Raw genomic sequence first — 16,913 nt, 5'->3', positions numbered from 1 at the left:
GCTGATGGGGATCCAAATCTTCCTAAACCAAGTTAATTTAAATTATTATTTTTTATTATTTTGCTCTACAATTTCTCAGTCTGTAATGCATTTGATTAGTACATCTTTTATGTTCACTTGTCACTGAATAATCTGTGTATTTATATGTATCATTAAATACCTGTAGGCATCACACAGCAGCAAGGACACATTAACAATGGGCATTTCTACACACGTGGCACGGCAGAAGCAACGTCATTAATTATGATAATTAATTATTCCGTCAAGGATTGTTCACGATCTAATGGCTTCTGCAGTCTTCAGAAAACTTTGATGCCTGCAGGAGACTTGGAAAAGCTTGCAAAAAAAATTAGTGTGAGGTGTGAAAATATTTCAATTTAGTAATGCAAAACTTGCATTATATTTTTCAACTGCGTGCTGCTTGCTTAAAAGTGTCGACTGCGTTGGTTGTTGGGGGTCTGACTCACAGCAGCGTCCTTGAAGATTAAAATAGGCCTCACAGATGAGGTAAGACCTTACACTACATATCTACATCTATGTACAATAAGTTAAACCCTTCTAAGGCAAATTTATTACTGAACATATTTATAGTCTCGGTCAAATTCTGATAGCCCACCACTTGACTTTGTAAGCTCATTTATGGAAGTTGAAGCAGGTAATAAAGCAGGACAATGTTTAAGGTTCTGACCTGATGTGCTCGGCCCGGTCAAGAAGAAAAGGACTTCTGAAATAATCCTGAGACGTCTCACTGTTGAGCCCATTTCTCTCCTTTTTGTCCCATTATGGGCGTGGCGTTCCTTCATTATATTGTGTAATACTTTACTCTCTCCATTGGTTAAAAACAGACAAAGGATTTGCACCCTGTATTAATAGCTCCCATTAAATTTAATGAAGCAACGTTTCGATCTCACAGAGAACTTCGTCGGGCTTTGTCAGCCAAACAATGAATAACAGCACAAAGAGCATCGCCCGCCCCACAGAGGTGTCCTCCTTTTGTGTCTCTCTTTTTTTTTCATCTACTTGACATGTCCGTCCTGCACAGGTGACTCTGAATCCAATGTGTCAAACATTCTCCGAAATAGCCTCCAGTGTGTGCTGCTTTGTCTTCTAATTAAATTTAAGGTGGAACAACACAGCCCAAGCAGCTTTGTGCAACAAAAGAGAGATTTATCTTATAATTCTGAAATACCTACGAGCACAGAACTGCACTTACCAGAGTTGGGGTCCACAGAGAAATATGGTTGTCCCTCCAGTATGCTGTAGACTAGTTTAGCGCTGTTCCCGTACACTGGATCATCAGCATCTGAAGCTGTTACCCGGGTAACTGGGGTACCTGTGGGGCAGAGAGACAGAGTTAGGAACTATGACTCTATAGGCAATCATCTCCACATCGCTGTGCCAATCAAGATGAGACTATTCAACACTATGTGGGGTTGATTTGTTCAAATAAAATCGTCTGTATCAGGCATGCTTGACATTTACACCACATTGAAAATTGTGTCTTTTTTTTATCTGTATAGTTTGAATTTAGTACGTCAGGGACAGTTTGAACATTTTTGGGACGGGGAGCTTTAAAAAAAGCAAGGTCCTCCATAGCTTTATCAAATATTTCAATGGAACCTTAAAATAGACACTCACCCTTCTCACATGTCAAAATAATATGCCAGTGTTGAAATGATACGACCCATTTAATAATACACACTTAAGATGCATGAATCATTTCAAATGATTTACTTCTTTAAAGTTAACACGTAAATTGACCGATAACTTTGACAAAATCCCTCGTTTTCACATTAGAAATGACGGCAAATATAGTTTGAATAGTGCACCCCAAACTCTGCAGCCACTCTATTTTTTTTAATCAAGAGCTGCTAACTGCACAGTTATTACCACTGTCAGTGAGTAAATGAGCACAGACGGCAGCTCTGTGAAATTAAAAAAGATATATTAATCTGGTGTGAGTCAAATGTAAAAGCCCTCCCCATGCTCATCCAAAAATGTTGCACTATCCTCACTTCAGCACACACGTACACACACACACACACACACACACACACACACACACACACACACACACACACACACACACACACACACACAAAGAAACATGTTCCTCTCAAACACTGGTCAACTTTGAGAGTTCGGGCTATGTGGCTTCCATAACATCTTCTTATCGTTTGCTTTCAGACTAGTGGAAAGAAAACTTTGAGAATACACATGTAGGTGTTTATTTTACTACTAAGTTTTATGGTGAAACATTTTAGTTAAAACATTTTACACTATTCACCTGTAGTGTGTTTGCAAAATGAATGACTTTGGAGTCAGAAATCTCTACTCCAGCAGCACTTACATACATCAAACTCTCCAATTTCATTCCTCTCTATATTCTGAAGGTTTTAAAAAGGGAATTGTTCATGTATCATTCATGGCCTGATTTATATAACATGTTATACTAAAAACATGGCGGAAATAGATTTGTTTTGGCTGTTGACAGTATTTTCTGATTTATTGAGTGACTTAAAGACAGATCTCTAAAATGTCTAAAACTCTAACATGTCAAACAAATGAAACAAGAATTGTAAACCTGGCTTTATCCAATGTTCACATTTCTGTTCTGGAAATGTGTGCAAATCAGCCCATCATAATTTAATAAGAATATGTCTCATTTGCATATTTAAACATACAATTTCAATACAAAACAATTATTTTCTTTATGTAAGGGGTCAACTGGAGAAGTGTCATTGTGATATCTATTAGTGAAAATGTTTTACTCTCATTTTTAGTCTGACCTAGAAACAACATGGTAAACAAACTGTATCTGTTATTGCCACACCCCGTGCCCTGTATCCGTGTATAATTCAGCGTCAAAATGTCAATTACTTGGCAGCAAATGTGACGTGCCTTCAGATGAAATATGTTTTTTTGGGTGTTTGGCCTAACTGGGCAAACCAGTCACGTCGGTGTTGATTTGTCATTTAGCCTCTTGTAATGCTAGCTTCTGCTGGACACATTGGCTAGTGTGCAAATAATACCGGCAGTGATGGATGTGTCACATTCTTATTTATAACACAGCAGGGAAAGTAACTGAATCAACTGACGGCCAAGTTATACTTTCACAACTATCGCTCTTGAAGAAGTGCCTTGCCTCTAGTATACTCACTGAAAGGTGTTGCTTGAAAACACTTGAAGGTTAAAAGATAATCATGTCTTGTCACTTAAAGCAAACTTTAATCCTTAAAACACATATAAATACTTTCTAAGAGGAGTTTGCCAAATTAAAAGTATGGCTATGTTAATGTAATGAACATAAACTGTTTCTTAAACACTGGAGCACTTAGCAATTACCTTCACACCAACAATACTCAATGTAACAGAAATGAGGACCTTTATTAAACCAGCTTTTTGAGGTTGTCAGGAAATGTACACGAGGAACGTCATCAATATAAAATCTACCGTTCACGGCTCCATTGTAAGGGTTTAGGGTAAAATGAATATAAAGAGACAATTAACGCTATTAAAACTCATCCATTTCAATTCACAGTGACCCAGCTAGCTCCTCATCGGTGTCGTCGTGTGTGAGAGGGAGAGAGAAAGCAGCAGAGGAAAGAGTCCGACGTGCTGACAGTGAGCAACATGCTGGCAGGAAGCTACAGATGGTATGGTAATTGTTTCTGTGAAAGATGTTTAGAGGTGCTCTGACAACAAAGGGAGACGTCCCTCAGTCGCAGATGACACAGGTCCTGCCACAGGCGCCGAAGTCTGTCCACTGCAGATGAAACGGCATGTAGCAGAGACCTTTGCCAAGTTTTGCCGCCGACATTGTGATTCAGAGGTTTCTGTCATGAATTAAAACATGAAAATAAAAAGAAAATGCCAGATGTGATGGTAACACAATCCCTGCACGCTGCACCCACAAATCAGACCTCTGCATTCTGTTGGCTTACTGTCTTTTGCTGCCTCAACATGCACTGCAAGAACCTCCAGCTGACCTGCTGACCAATGATACATAACATCTTTTTAAAATTGAAAAAAGTTCAAATAAAACTCCCGAATACATCATTTATCCCCAAAGCAAACCTTTCCAGTACTAGGGCCTTTCTTAAATTGCACTTCACCCAAGATGTTTTACATATCTTTTTATTTTATTGAAATAAAATGTATTCAGATAATTAAACCACAAGTTTACAACACCTTGTGTATACAACCTAAATCTACAATTACAATTGTGCAAGGGGCACTAAAGCTTGAAATTAAAAATGTTTTAAATATTAACGTTAAATAAACATCTTGTTAAAACTCACATACTGGTTATGTACAGTGTACAGTGGTTGCTCGAATGGCAACTTGAAGCAAACAAATCCCTACATACCCCGATGTTAAAATTCTCAACTCAATTCTCAAAGCAGAAATAAACATGTTTACTTCCTTGTACAACAAAAATAACCTATGGGTGACTTCACAAAGACCAAGTCCATGTTTTATACAGTCTGTGGCTTAAACCGCTTTACTGTTTGTACATTCAGCCATACAGGAAATGTGTTGTGTGATATGCACAGCCAGCTCTATAAAATGTGGTTTTATGCTTGAGAATTTGGATTTAGAATAGGAATAATAAGCAAAAGCATCAGATAGAACTGCGAACAGAGATTCCTGTCGTATTCAGTGAATCCAAACAACACATTTTTCCTAAAGTAATATAAAGTAAGGGTCGATATGACTCTACTGCTGTTTTGTACGTGGGCAAAACCAAAATGAAAGTTCCAGTGTTTCTCTGAGGTCTTCACAAAAGGTACAACTTACATCAATGTCTTTCTTGAGTTTTCTGCAAATATTGATTAGCTGGATAAAACCTGTGAAGCATTTTTAGGGATATATCTTCCACTTTGTTTGTAAAAAAAACCAAACATATGCAGCAATAGCCAACAAATGTGGACCAATCTGACGAGGCAGAGGGTGTACTTATGATGTCTTGTTGAAAACAGATTTTATTTGTATTCTTAGTTTTCCCAACAGTTGTTTCAGTTGCATCAGATGTTTTTCAGATCCATACAGTCCTTTCCCTTGTATGACGTCAGCTACGTAGCGTGTCAACCATTGATTAATAGTCACCGCTGTGTCTGTGGTCTTGTAACAGCAAAACAAAGTGAATGCCACCTTTACGCTATAACTCGAGTAGCAGTTTCCACTATTGCAAACCAATTATTTCACAGTGAGGGAGCTGCAAGTAGTCCTCTGAGACAGAGGTGTTCTTGTAATTCATAGTCTTGTGATGACCCATGCTGTTATGGTGCCGGAGCTTACCTTGTAAACTTCATACAGTTGTTGAACCCCATGCCTTTTGCAGTGTTAAGATCGCAGCAGATCAATGAGCTCTCTTTCTTTCTTTGTTTGTGCTTAGTGCGATAGCGCTAGCACACAAAAAATAAATAAACTGCATGTTATAACTTGATGTCAGCTGCTGATAACTTGAAATGTTCTCAACTTGAATCAACTAACCTGACACTCATATTCCATTGCTATTCACAGTTGTGCTTAATAAACTGCAGTCATGTGGAAGTTTCCTGCAGACGTGTTGGATAAGTAAATAAAATATCAAACAAATTGGTTGACAGAATGTTATGAAACATAATTATATAAAAAAAAAATCCGACTGATGTGTGCAATAATCCAAATTGGTGTGCTCATGCAGAAGCAAATTATATCCTGTGTGCTATAGGTGTTTGCCAATTGTCAAATGAACAAAATGAAAGACAGCTAAAGGAATTGCACCTCCTTTTTTCAGAGATACGAACCTTATCTGCCTTAAAGTTAAATTACTACTAGTACAGAGGGAGAAGGCAGCCCTCTACACATCCCTAATTATGAAAAGCACCTTCTTACTTCTAAAAGGTGTCTGACTATTGCAAACAGGCTTTATAAATTCAGTTACACTATGGATTGAAGTGTGGGGGGGGGTGGGTAGAGGGTAGGAAAAAAAATCTTCATAAAAAACAGTGGAACTGGTGAAGCATGAAATAGCTCCCTCTTTCTTTCCTCTCCCACAGGGGTAAAATGCTCCTCACCATCCCTGATAAAAAAAAATGAGGGATTAAGAAAGCCAGTGTTTTGGTCCTGTTTCAAATCAGTGCAGATTAGCTCGTCCTTCCCCTTGATAATGCTCAGAAATTTCAGGGACACTGCAGAAGTGGATGCAGCTGTAGGCCAAGCAATGGGCACAGAAACTCAATTGTAGGAGGGATATTGTGTCTGGCTTTTATTTGAAGCCTGTAGCATTGTGGTGATTACAATTATACCAACACAACAGCTATAAACTTCTAGGGATGAGTAAAAAACTGAATGGCTGCTAAAAAACAAAAACAATGCAGGCAGGGACTAGGTACACCTCCAATGGGAAATGTTCACCCAGAATTCAACTGATGTCCCATACGCTCTACTGTCCCGCCATCTATCTTTTACCTAAAAAGTGTTACTTACACACCATTCATGGTCAAACCTGTTAGTGAAAGTAGGTGCTATCATGCTATTTCCTGTCTAAATGGATTTGTCTCACTTTTCTCCTTCTGTCGAGCAAATGCCCAGACACGGAAAGATTACATATAAGCGTTTCCTGGAAAAGCCAATCTCCCTCTATTGGTATGAGGAGCAGCCCACAGAGTGGCACGCATCGAGCATGTATGAAAATACAGCCTGGGTTTACGCTCGTTTCCCCACGCGTGTAATGTAATCTCATTACTCACATTGGGAAATTTACAGGCTTTAATACCACACCATTAATTTAAACACACATCATTTTCAAAGGATGCCATTACTGTACAGTATATGATGCATGTACGTACATCAGATGTACAGATGTTGTTCTTTGATTGAAGGGCCTGTGGGTTCTAAAGGGGCCCCAGTGTTAAAGGGGCCACAGTATAAAGACATGGCAGTCTAGCCTCCGGTTTTATTAACCGACAGAAATAATAGGGGACATGCTGCCTATTTACTCTTTACACTGGCTCGGTGATAGGAAATCAATAGGAATCTTCCTTGAACGAGAGATGGGATAAGATGGGGGATGCAGCCCAATGTGACACACAATGGCTGTGGAAGGACATTGCAGCTTATTTCTGTAACACATTATCCCACAACACAGCTTCATCTGTACAGCCTACTTATTTCCTTAGAAGTATTGCGAGGATAATCAAACAGCGGAAGGTCGTAAAGATGCAGCTATGAGCCGTCACAAGGTGCTCATTTGCAGACGCTTACTGTACACTGCGGGGTGGCAGGAAAAGGAAATGGATTTGAAAATGAAAAGGCTACACATGTCTACAACTTTATCTACAAATGTGAATAGCCATGATTAAGTAGGTTAACATTCAAGATGCTCATTTACCCCAGCTACTGGCATCAATGCTGCTGAATGACAACATGTAAAATGAGGAATACTGGGTTTCTTTTAGTTAAATTAACATCAAATAAAAAACATCAAACTGTTGTGCAAGAAAGAAATATGCTGTTAAGCAACATCTCACTTTCTGAGATATTCTGCAAAGTGCAAACCACTGCATTGCACATAACTATTAAAACGTCTTCATTATAATGTTTATATACACAGAGGTTCTATTTTCCAGTTGATCCAACAAGAACATGAGCTGAACCCCCCCCCCCCCCCCCCCCGACCCCACCCCTCCTCAGCATGCTTAGTGCAACTCAGCAAACCACACCACAGGGAAGCACTCTCAGCTCAAGCACTATCATACCTATAATCACTCGAAAGAATGTGTCATTACAGTTCATTTGCTATTTCTGGAATACTAGAATTATCCTGCACATCCCTGCATCCAACAGGTATGGCAGCTGTGTAACATCTCAGCTCTGCTCAGCTTGGACCAGCTCAGGAGCGTGAAGGGTAGAAGACAGGGCCATTCATATGTATGCAGGCACTGAGCCATAGAGAAGGGATATCACTGAGGCATGGGGAGAGCTGTGGGCGGCATGAGACAGGGGGCTAACAGTGCCCTGCTGTGAGCCTTACCCGGGTAAAACAATACTGTTTATGTCTGACTGGCTTTACACTGCGGGGGACGACAGAGAGAGGGAGAAACACAGGGAGAAATGGAGAAAGGGTCAGTAAGGTGCATGACAGCAGAGAATTGTTGGTGGTTTATTGCAACAGTAAGTTATACCATATTAGATATTAGGAAATGTTCTTTAGGGTTTTTTTTCACACTAAACCCTTTTAGAATACATTTTGAAGGTGTGCAGCTCTTAGTCATCACTTAATGTATATGGCTGTTTTTGACCATTTCAGAAATATCTGATTTACCTTTTTGAATTTGATATAAAATCAGCTTTTAGCTACACGGCACTTACTACAGATACATGTGCACAACAACTAGCTGCTAAAAGTAAGTGTGTAAAATATAAACAGTTAGCTAGTTGCTACAATAGAGAGCTGTAGTAAAACTGTAGCTTTCATGGTCTGTTCCAGAAGTAAGACAACTTCATTCTATAATCCATTGAAAATTGGAATAAAAAATTAATTGAAAACAATTGAAAGGGAAGAAGAAGTAGTTGCTGCTGAACTCATATTGGTTTTAGGGGTTGGTGGAGACCAAAGTAAAGCTAAAAAAAGAGAGTGAATATAGGACTAACATTTGGCCACTAAACATTTGACTGTGTAAATGAGCAACTGTTTGCTGACAAGTTTGCCATATCCACTACATCGTGATAATATGTCAATGTAGTTTTCGGAGCTGGTTCGGCCCCAAGTGGTCAAAGAAATCAATTCATGGCAGTCTAAAAACAGAAAAAAGAGAAATTGATGTGGTAATAGGAGATCCATTGTAATAACCTTCCAAGCTTGTATCAATCTCACTTAAAAAAACATTAACTTATTCACAAACTTTCTTTTACCCATTTGTTCATGTCACGGTCTAGGTACCGTTGTCATGACGTTAGACAAACTACAAACAGCACGTATGCAAAAAAAACCATGCAATCGTGATGCATATCTGTATCCAATGTGATGTTAACGCTGCAGCGTTATTGGTATTGTTCACATATCGTCTTCCTTACATACTCACATCACACGCTTTTTTAAATGTCTGTTTGTTTCACAAAATTATGTGATGCCGTCTTGGCCCTTTACCCAACATTTCAAAAGTATTATTATTATTATTATTATTATTATTATTATTATTATTATTATTATTATTATTATTATTATTATTATTATTATTATTATTATTATTATTATTATTATATTGTTTCATGCACTCAGGTAAATGTGACATTGTATTGAAAAACATCTTCACATCGATTTATTTTGTTCCCCCCGATTGTTGCCAGACATGATTACATGTGAAAAAGCTGTCTATTAAGAAATTGCAAACCTCTGAAAGCATTCATTGGCCAATTACACCAATGTTCAACAAAGCCATGTAGTAAATGATATTAACCGCATGCTTACTGTAGCTGTCCCATTGTCATTAGGCAGTAGTATTAGGCAGTAGTCAGTCTGTTGGTCAGTAAATATGTGTCTGCTCTCATTCTTACAACAGCACAGTGCAAACTAATGTAATGAACCCAAGCACAGTGAAAATGTAATAATGCATCTCATGGCCATGACTGTTTAAATGAGTCCAGCCTTCACTTCAGCCAATGCCCACCCCGCCTCCTGCTTTTCTAGGTCAGAATGATGGCATGCCAAACCCTTTCTCTAAAATGGCTGGTCTGTGGGGTTGGACTGTCCCCTGATAGCACCATTGCGGTGACAGGAAAGTGATTATGTATTGATCATGATCACATAGACACTGGTGTTGCTCTCTCTCCTGTCTGTGGGCAGAGAGGATAATAGCTCATGATCAGACAGGGAGACTGACAGCACATCTCTCTAGGCAGAGCCGACAGCACTATTTGTGGACAGTACCACCTATTTGATTGAAATGCATGTGCACGGATGGGAAGTAACGTGAGAATTAAGAGGCGATTAGCTCTGTGAGGCAGAGTATTGTCAAATACAAAGTGCAGCGCTGTGCTGTAGTGTGGCAGGCCAAAGCTCTTGATAACACGGAAACGTTTGTAACGAGGTGGAGAAAACAAGCGTGTCGAGGCATCCTTTCATCCATCCATCCATCCCCGTCCGTCTATTCTCTCAGAGGAGAAGATGACATACTTGGAGCCCCGCCAGTTGATTTTTCTACTGTAGTCAAAGCCAGTTTTAGATTCCTGGGCTGCAGATGGGCATTTATGGCAACATTACAGATGGGTGTTGAGGGAAACCCTTAAACAAATAAGCATGCTCATAAACAACTGGCATGTGCGAACATTTTCTTCTCTCCAATGCTGCCTCAAACCTCCCACCCCTTTATTTGTCACCATTTCCACCAACACTCTCATGATCTACAGCCCAGGCTGTGACTAAAAGTGATGGCTCTCCTCTACCCCACGATATTTTATGTTTATATCTGAAAGATGTAAGTATTTTGGATTACAGGGAGGCACCGTAAATAATTGCAAGGCGGGGGAAAAAACATGTCCTCTCTGAGGCCATTAGTCTTCATAATAGGGCTAATGCATACTCATGCTAAAGTGCGTGTTTCAGCATGGGCCGCGGAACGCAGCTGAGGAATAGGGAGAATGAATGAGGAAACAGGGTGAAAACATCAGTGTGTTTGTCTCAGGCCGTAACCAAGCGTACATGAAAAGTGAAGCCAATGTGGAATTGCCTTGAACTTGTATTCTATCTAATACCAAGCATGGGGCAGCTCCACTAGTTGCAAAAAATAGTTTGATTGTATAGAATTCAATGAAAAATTGACCCTACTTCTCACTTGATTTATTACCTCCGTAAACATATTCCTAATGAGTTTATCTTCTCAATCACTAGTTTCAAGTCTTTCATCATACATGATGTTTAGAGGCAGGGTATGCTTTAGGGTGTGGCTACCTTGTGACTGACAGGTCTGTTTACAACCCTTCCACAGCGCTTTCAGTTCTTGAACGTTAACTGTAACATTTTGGTTGCCTAAAAATGTATTTTTCAGCATTCGGTGCTCCACCTGCTCGTGTCACTTCTGGTTGCAAAATAAAAAACTGCCAAAAACCAAGATGGCAACGAGCCAAATTGACAAACTTGAAGATTTAAAACTGTATCACATATCAATGGAGGACATCACAGCGAGTACGTCCACTTCTTATGTACGGTCAATGGCCATAACACAATTTTCAAAATTAGACTCATACAACATGGGCTTTACAATAAGAAAAACATATCTTAAAGATAAGATATGGTTGTCAGCATCCAAGACACTGTTCCCAAGAGCCATTGATGGATAAGGGATGCTGCACTTTTGAAGAGTAAGGGGACCGTCACACTTAAGCACTTACATTGTCATTGTTGTAGTACAATTACTAGTCTTTTATAAGACAGAGGGGGAGCCGTCACAGAGAAACTAGGTACAGTGTGTGTGTGTGTGTGTGTGTGTGTGTGTGTGTGTGTGTGTGTGTGTGTGTGTGTGTGTGTGTGTACAGTTCGTGTCTGTGCGTGTACATGGCATCCCTATTGAAAGGAGTTGGCTACTGAATCGGCTGCCTTGACAAGCCGTTTACAGGAGCGGCAGGAACAAAATAATTAAGAGGGTCCTTTGTTCCCCACTGATGGCCGTGACATATGCCGCCATTTTAAAGGCTTGTGTCATTGATTCACTTTAATTAGTTCATGGGAAATGTGTGCAACACGCAGATAGAGTTCAGGACTGGAAGTCGAGGACGGAAAATTGGCCACTTCACATGTTTAATTGCTCCCAAGGCATTTACAATGGCGAGGTAATAACAAAGAATAAGGCAAAGTATATTTTCTAATGAACAACTTTATCATGGGTAAATGAACAAAATGTTGCTTAATTTGAGAACTCTGCCACAGGGGCGAGAGTGTTTAATGTGAATTATGCTTCCCCAATAAAAAAAGAAGGTTTCAGCATAATGCAAAACGTTGGTGGGAAATTAACTTGCGGTTAATATTTTTGCCGCACTACATCAGCAATAGCTCCTGAGAGTGGTAAACCAGAGATCAAAGTTATTACTTGAATAACTTATGTATACATATGTTGCCAAAATGCCCTTAACAAGGCATGTAGCTCAAGTCTGTTCCAGCTGAGCTGCTCTGTGGCCAACAGTTGACGACTCCCAGTATGTTCGTATGTATTTCTGATGTGGATGCAGAGCCAACTGGAAACATGGAATAACACAATAAAATTCCACCTTTTTGACACCTTTTTATATACCAAGGAGGGAATTAAGAGTGATATCCAATAAGTAGTTTATTCTTGTTAAACTGCAAACTGTATAGCTTGCCTGCGGGTCCATCAAGTACAAGCTTCCCACAGCAGGTTATGGCACCTACACACTAGAGCATTTTAAAATCATCAGATTGCTGTACTGATCACAGTATACGACTCTCTGAGTTATAATGGAGTATCTTGAAGTCGTTGTGGTTTGCTCATCACACGAGTGATCAGTGACACGGGGTACAGGGGACTTTATTAGACATTTCAATAAGAGGACTCCTCAACAAGTTTTTCTGCTTTCCAAACTACGTCAAAACACTCGAGAAGTGAAACGGGATGCGACTAAAAGTTTTTTTTTCTTTCTTTTTTCATTTTTTGTGCGTTGACAACACTGGTCAATTTTTCCTGATTAGATTCATACAGTGTTTTAAAAATAACTTCCGTCCTAACAGGTAACAACTTGCTAAGATTTAGCAACAAAACTGCTTGGATAGATTTAGAAAAATATCGTAGTTTGGGCTAAAATTACTCCGGAAGTGACAAATACATGTGGGTTAAGATAACTCTGGAAGTTACCTGACAAATAAATACATTCTGGGTTGAAAGTCTGGTGTTTTTGGATCAATCTATTCACCACACCCCGTCCTCATGTGGACTTCATCGCTCGTTATACTTCTGGTTTAAAATCACATAGAATACATAAAAATACATTTTTATGAGATATACACAAATGACAGAACATTACTCTTTATAGTTATAGCTACAAACTGAGTATGAGAACAGCCTGAAGGATGTATATGAAAGGAAAGGGACTACATTTGAACTAAAATAACATAACAAGTACATAAGTACACACTAATGCATTGCAACAAAATAAAAATCCTTGCAAAAATGAAAACTATAAAGAAACTCCAAATGTATTTTTTTGGTATTACTCAGTGGTTTTATTTCAGCTATCTGTAACAGAACAACTACATTTTCTTTAGGTGAACATTGACATTATTTCAGGGTGTGCTATTTTCATATTCTGGTGGAAGCAGCAGCACTGAAGATGACGTTGCATTAAAAACAAAGGACATAGTTGGAGGGAATCGTTGTCATCCCTCCGTCAGCAACGACTCCCCCAGGCTGCAGCAGCGCAACAACATGTGCTCTGTCAATTATAAATTGTCTATTCTTACAACCTGCAGAGGTAATATAAAAAATAAAATAAAACATCAAGCCCCTCGATGACAATGGTGGCACACGGTCTGTAACACCAGCAATTGGTCCATCTAACCGCAACGTGTGACAGAGGTCCTTCACCTCCCACACAACTGCATTAAGACGCTGAACTCCACTGAATCCAGCCACATTGCGGGTTTTAGCGGCGAGCACCTTCTAAGTAATACACTCTGTCATCTGACAGCCGTCCCGGAGCGAGAAGGGTTAAAGCGTTTTCCCAGAGGAATGTTGAAACGTACTACGTCTACGTGACTGGTGACTTAATGTCTTCGTCAGCCGGTGAGAGCGGTGCTATGCTGCCGTCTGACAAGCAATCCATCACAGAGAACACACAGACAGAAAGCTGCATGCCGCCACATAAAGTGTCCGCACGACAGACATGCTTAAACACACGCCTACAGAGCGCACCTTTTCCGACACACACACATGCACATCTGTGATGGAGATAGACACACATTCATGTACTTGTTAACATGCTGACAGTCCAAGAAGACAGACAGATGCACAAACACGCTCCAAATACTGAGCAAACACCTAACCTGCCTCTAAACTCTCGAAGTAGGTGGCCAGTGGGGAAAAAAGGGGATAAAAATGAAAGAAGAGGGGAGCGACAGAAATGGCGGATTGTGGATTTACACCCCTAGTAATCCCAAGGTTTGTTTACACTCCCAGAAGTGAAGTGAAATTTTAAAGGGCTATCTCTGTAGCGTGCTGGAGAGCAGATTCACCCAATTACACAGCAGCCCCCAGTGTGACATAGTAAACCTGCTGTAGGATTGACACCAGACTGTGACTGTGGTAAAACCACAAACTGACTAAATCCATACTGCAGCGTTGAGAGCAATGCAGCTGCCAATGCTCCAATACACAAACAGCCAGAGGAGGAGAAGGCTGTGTGATGCCACATCAGCAGCCTGCATGACAGAGAGACAGGAGGGCAAAACAAACAGTAACCATCAGACCTGAATTTGGTACTGTTCCGCTGTGAAATACAATAAAAACAGAAGGTTTAAAGGAATACCTGAAACAGAAATAAGAACAAAAGAAAAGGTTAAAAAACGGAATTACAAGCGGGGCCATAAATTGTGATGACAAAATAAAAGCACGGCAGACTAGGTTTCTTTTCTTTCTACTTTCCCTCCATTGTATCAGACAGCTGAGGCGTGGCAGTGACTGTGCGAGCCAGGCGAGGGCTTTAGTTAATGGGGACAGACATCAAGAGGAGGGCCTCGCCCGTACTGGAGATTTGATCCTTTCGTCTTATCAGCTTCTTTCTCAAATGACCTTGCTGTACAGACTTTTATGCCTTTCCCCTTTATTCTCCGCTGTTGATTGGATGGGCCTCCCTAGTCTCAAATCTCTGCCACCTTGATGAATGTGTTCCACCCCCATTTATGTTGCTTTGACCAATGGCACATGAATCTTGACTTAAGCCACTTGAAATTGTACTCACACACACACATGAGCACGTATAACAAAAAAAAACCATCTAAAAATATATTTGCTAAGCCCCTTTTTGTCTCTCTATGTTTTTTGTATTGGGGTTTAATCAAGTAAGTCTTTTGTGGGAGCAAAATGTAACTTTAAAGAGTGTTATTATATCTTTCAATGGGATGCAATCGCTGCTTTTAATTTTAGTGTACTGAGCGCCGGGTGCCTGCAGGGTCCAAATAGCTATGGTTGGTACCTCAGACAATTAATAATGCAGACATAGGAGGGATGAGAGTTCAGGGGATCCTGTTCTTGCTGCTCAACACTGTAAAATCACCTGAAGCATGAAAAAGGAACAGAGCCTCCAACGCACACACACATTCATGTCGACTTTTGGCTGCATAGCCACGGAGCAAAAGAGCTTGCTTTTTTTGACAAAAGCAAAGAGTAAGTGGGGATGACGTACCGCACAATACAAGACGCAGCAGGAGGGAGAGCAAAGTGGGATGAATGCAGAGCATGAGAAGTGCACCGAGAAAGAAAAAAGGCCCTACAACACCGCATTAAATATCCACAACTCTCTTCTTTAATAATTAATAGGTGAGTCACGGTGGTGTACTGAAGAATGCATATGAGAAAGCATCATGGCAGCGTAGCAGATATGAGTAAGCATTTGCCAAGTCGGAGGTGCGAACTGCAGAACCTCCTCATTTTGTGTGTTCTAGCAGCGATTCTGCGAGCACCTCCCACTCACCAGCGTGACTTTAAACAGTCCCTTTTCACTTGTGGCTGATATTTAACACAGCTGATAAGGACAACACACAGACCCACACACAGGGAAGTTATGCTGTGTTACAAGCAACTCAGAACTCGGAAATCTTCGACTTCCTAGTTGGAAAAGTTCAATGGAACGCCACTCCATCTTTTCCCGACTTCATGAAGAAGTTGTCTGACGTCACACAACAATGGAAATGCACTTTGTAAAACATCAACTAAAAGGCAACACAACGTGTATTTGCCTGTATTTCATTAAAATAAAACATCCTATCATATAATACAACCTGTAGTAAACCAGTCAAAATGCTGCTAATGTTATAAGGTAGGCTGGTTTACAGTAAACAATCTCTTATCTCTTATCTTTTCTGCACAAAGGTTATTCCGGAAATACGATATTGTTATTATTATTTGATAACAATACTTAGATATCAAGTGTAAAAGTGCCGTAAAATAGAATGTATATGTACGTAAGGAGGCTGCACTGCCGAGAGTTCACTTGCCGAAGTCAAGGGAACTCGGTCAGCCATGTTTTTTGTTTGTTTGGCATTACACTGGAACGCTTGGAGGTCGGAAGTTAGAAATTTCAACTGGAACATTCCGACCTCCGACTTTGACTAGATTACACAAACATTTGAAATGGAACTTTTGTGTCATATTGAAGGTTAATGAAATTGTACAACAAAATGGGTTATGAAATTAACTCCTCCTGAAGTTTACAATCAAAGATAAAATGACAGTCCTCTGTCTAACAGTGTAAACACAAACACGTCGTACAGCTCAGGAGTACAGCAGAGAGAAAGAGCAGGGACTGATCCCAGCTTAGTGTGTCATGTGTAGAATAGGGGCCAATAGGCAATTAGTGAGTAAGTATAAGAGCGAGCGAGTGAGAGAATGAATGTTTCAGCCGCGCTACGCCAGATCTATCTCCAGCAGGATGTGATATGTACCCGCTCTATTTACTGCAGGCATCCACAGCAAACTTAACATATCTCAAATATAAGTTAGGTTGTCATCCATGTCAAAAAATAACAAGACATAATAATGTCTTTGTAATCAAAATATGTGAGACTTTTAGCTGAGAAATGTTGTATTTTGTATAAAGCAATAATATACTAAAGGTCACGTGATACTGTGTGGTAGTGGTGTGCTGGGGGTCAAAGGTTGAAGGCCAGCTGCTGGATGTGTGATGGTAAATCACATGTGTGT

General features: G+C 40.0%; 1 protein-coding gene across 1 annotated transcript in view; it reads right to left on the bottom strand.

Moving 5' to 3' along the window:
- Positions 1-16,913, bottom strand: part of cdh8 (cadherin 8) — a 95,636-nt gene that overhangs the window by 31,751 nt on the left and 46,972 nt on the right. Inside the window, 1 exon segment of the mRNA XM_029461690.1 lies at positions 1,214-1,333. Within this exon segment, the coding sequence (XP_029317550.1) occupies positions 1,214-1,333 (120 nt within the window).

The sequence above is a fragment of the Cottoperca gobio genome, chromosome 3, assembly GCF_900634415.1.
Source record: "Cottoperca gobio chromosome 3, fCotGob3.1, whole genome shotgun sequence".
Classification (NCBI taxonomy): domain Eukaryota; kingdom Metazoa; phylum Chordata; class Actinopteri; order Perciformes; family Bovichtidae; genus Cottoperca; species Cottoperca gobio.
This window is presented reverse-complemented; position numbering and strand designations above follow the sequence as displayed.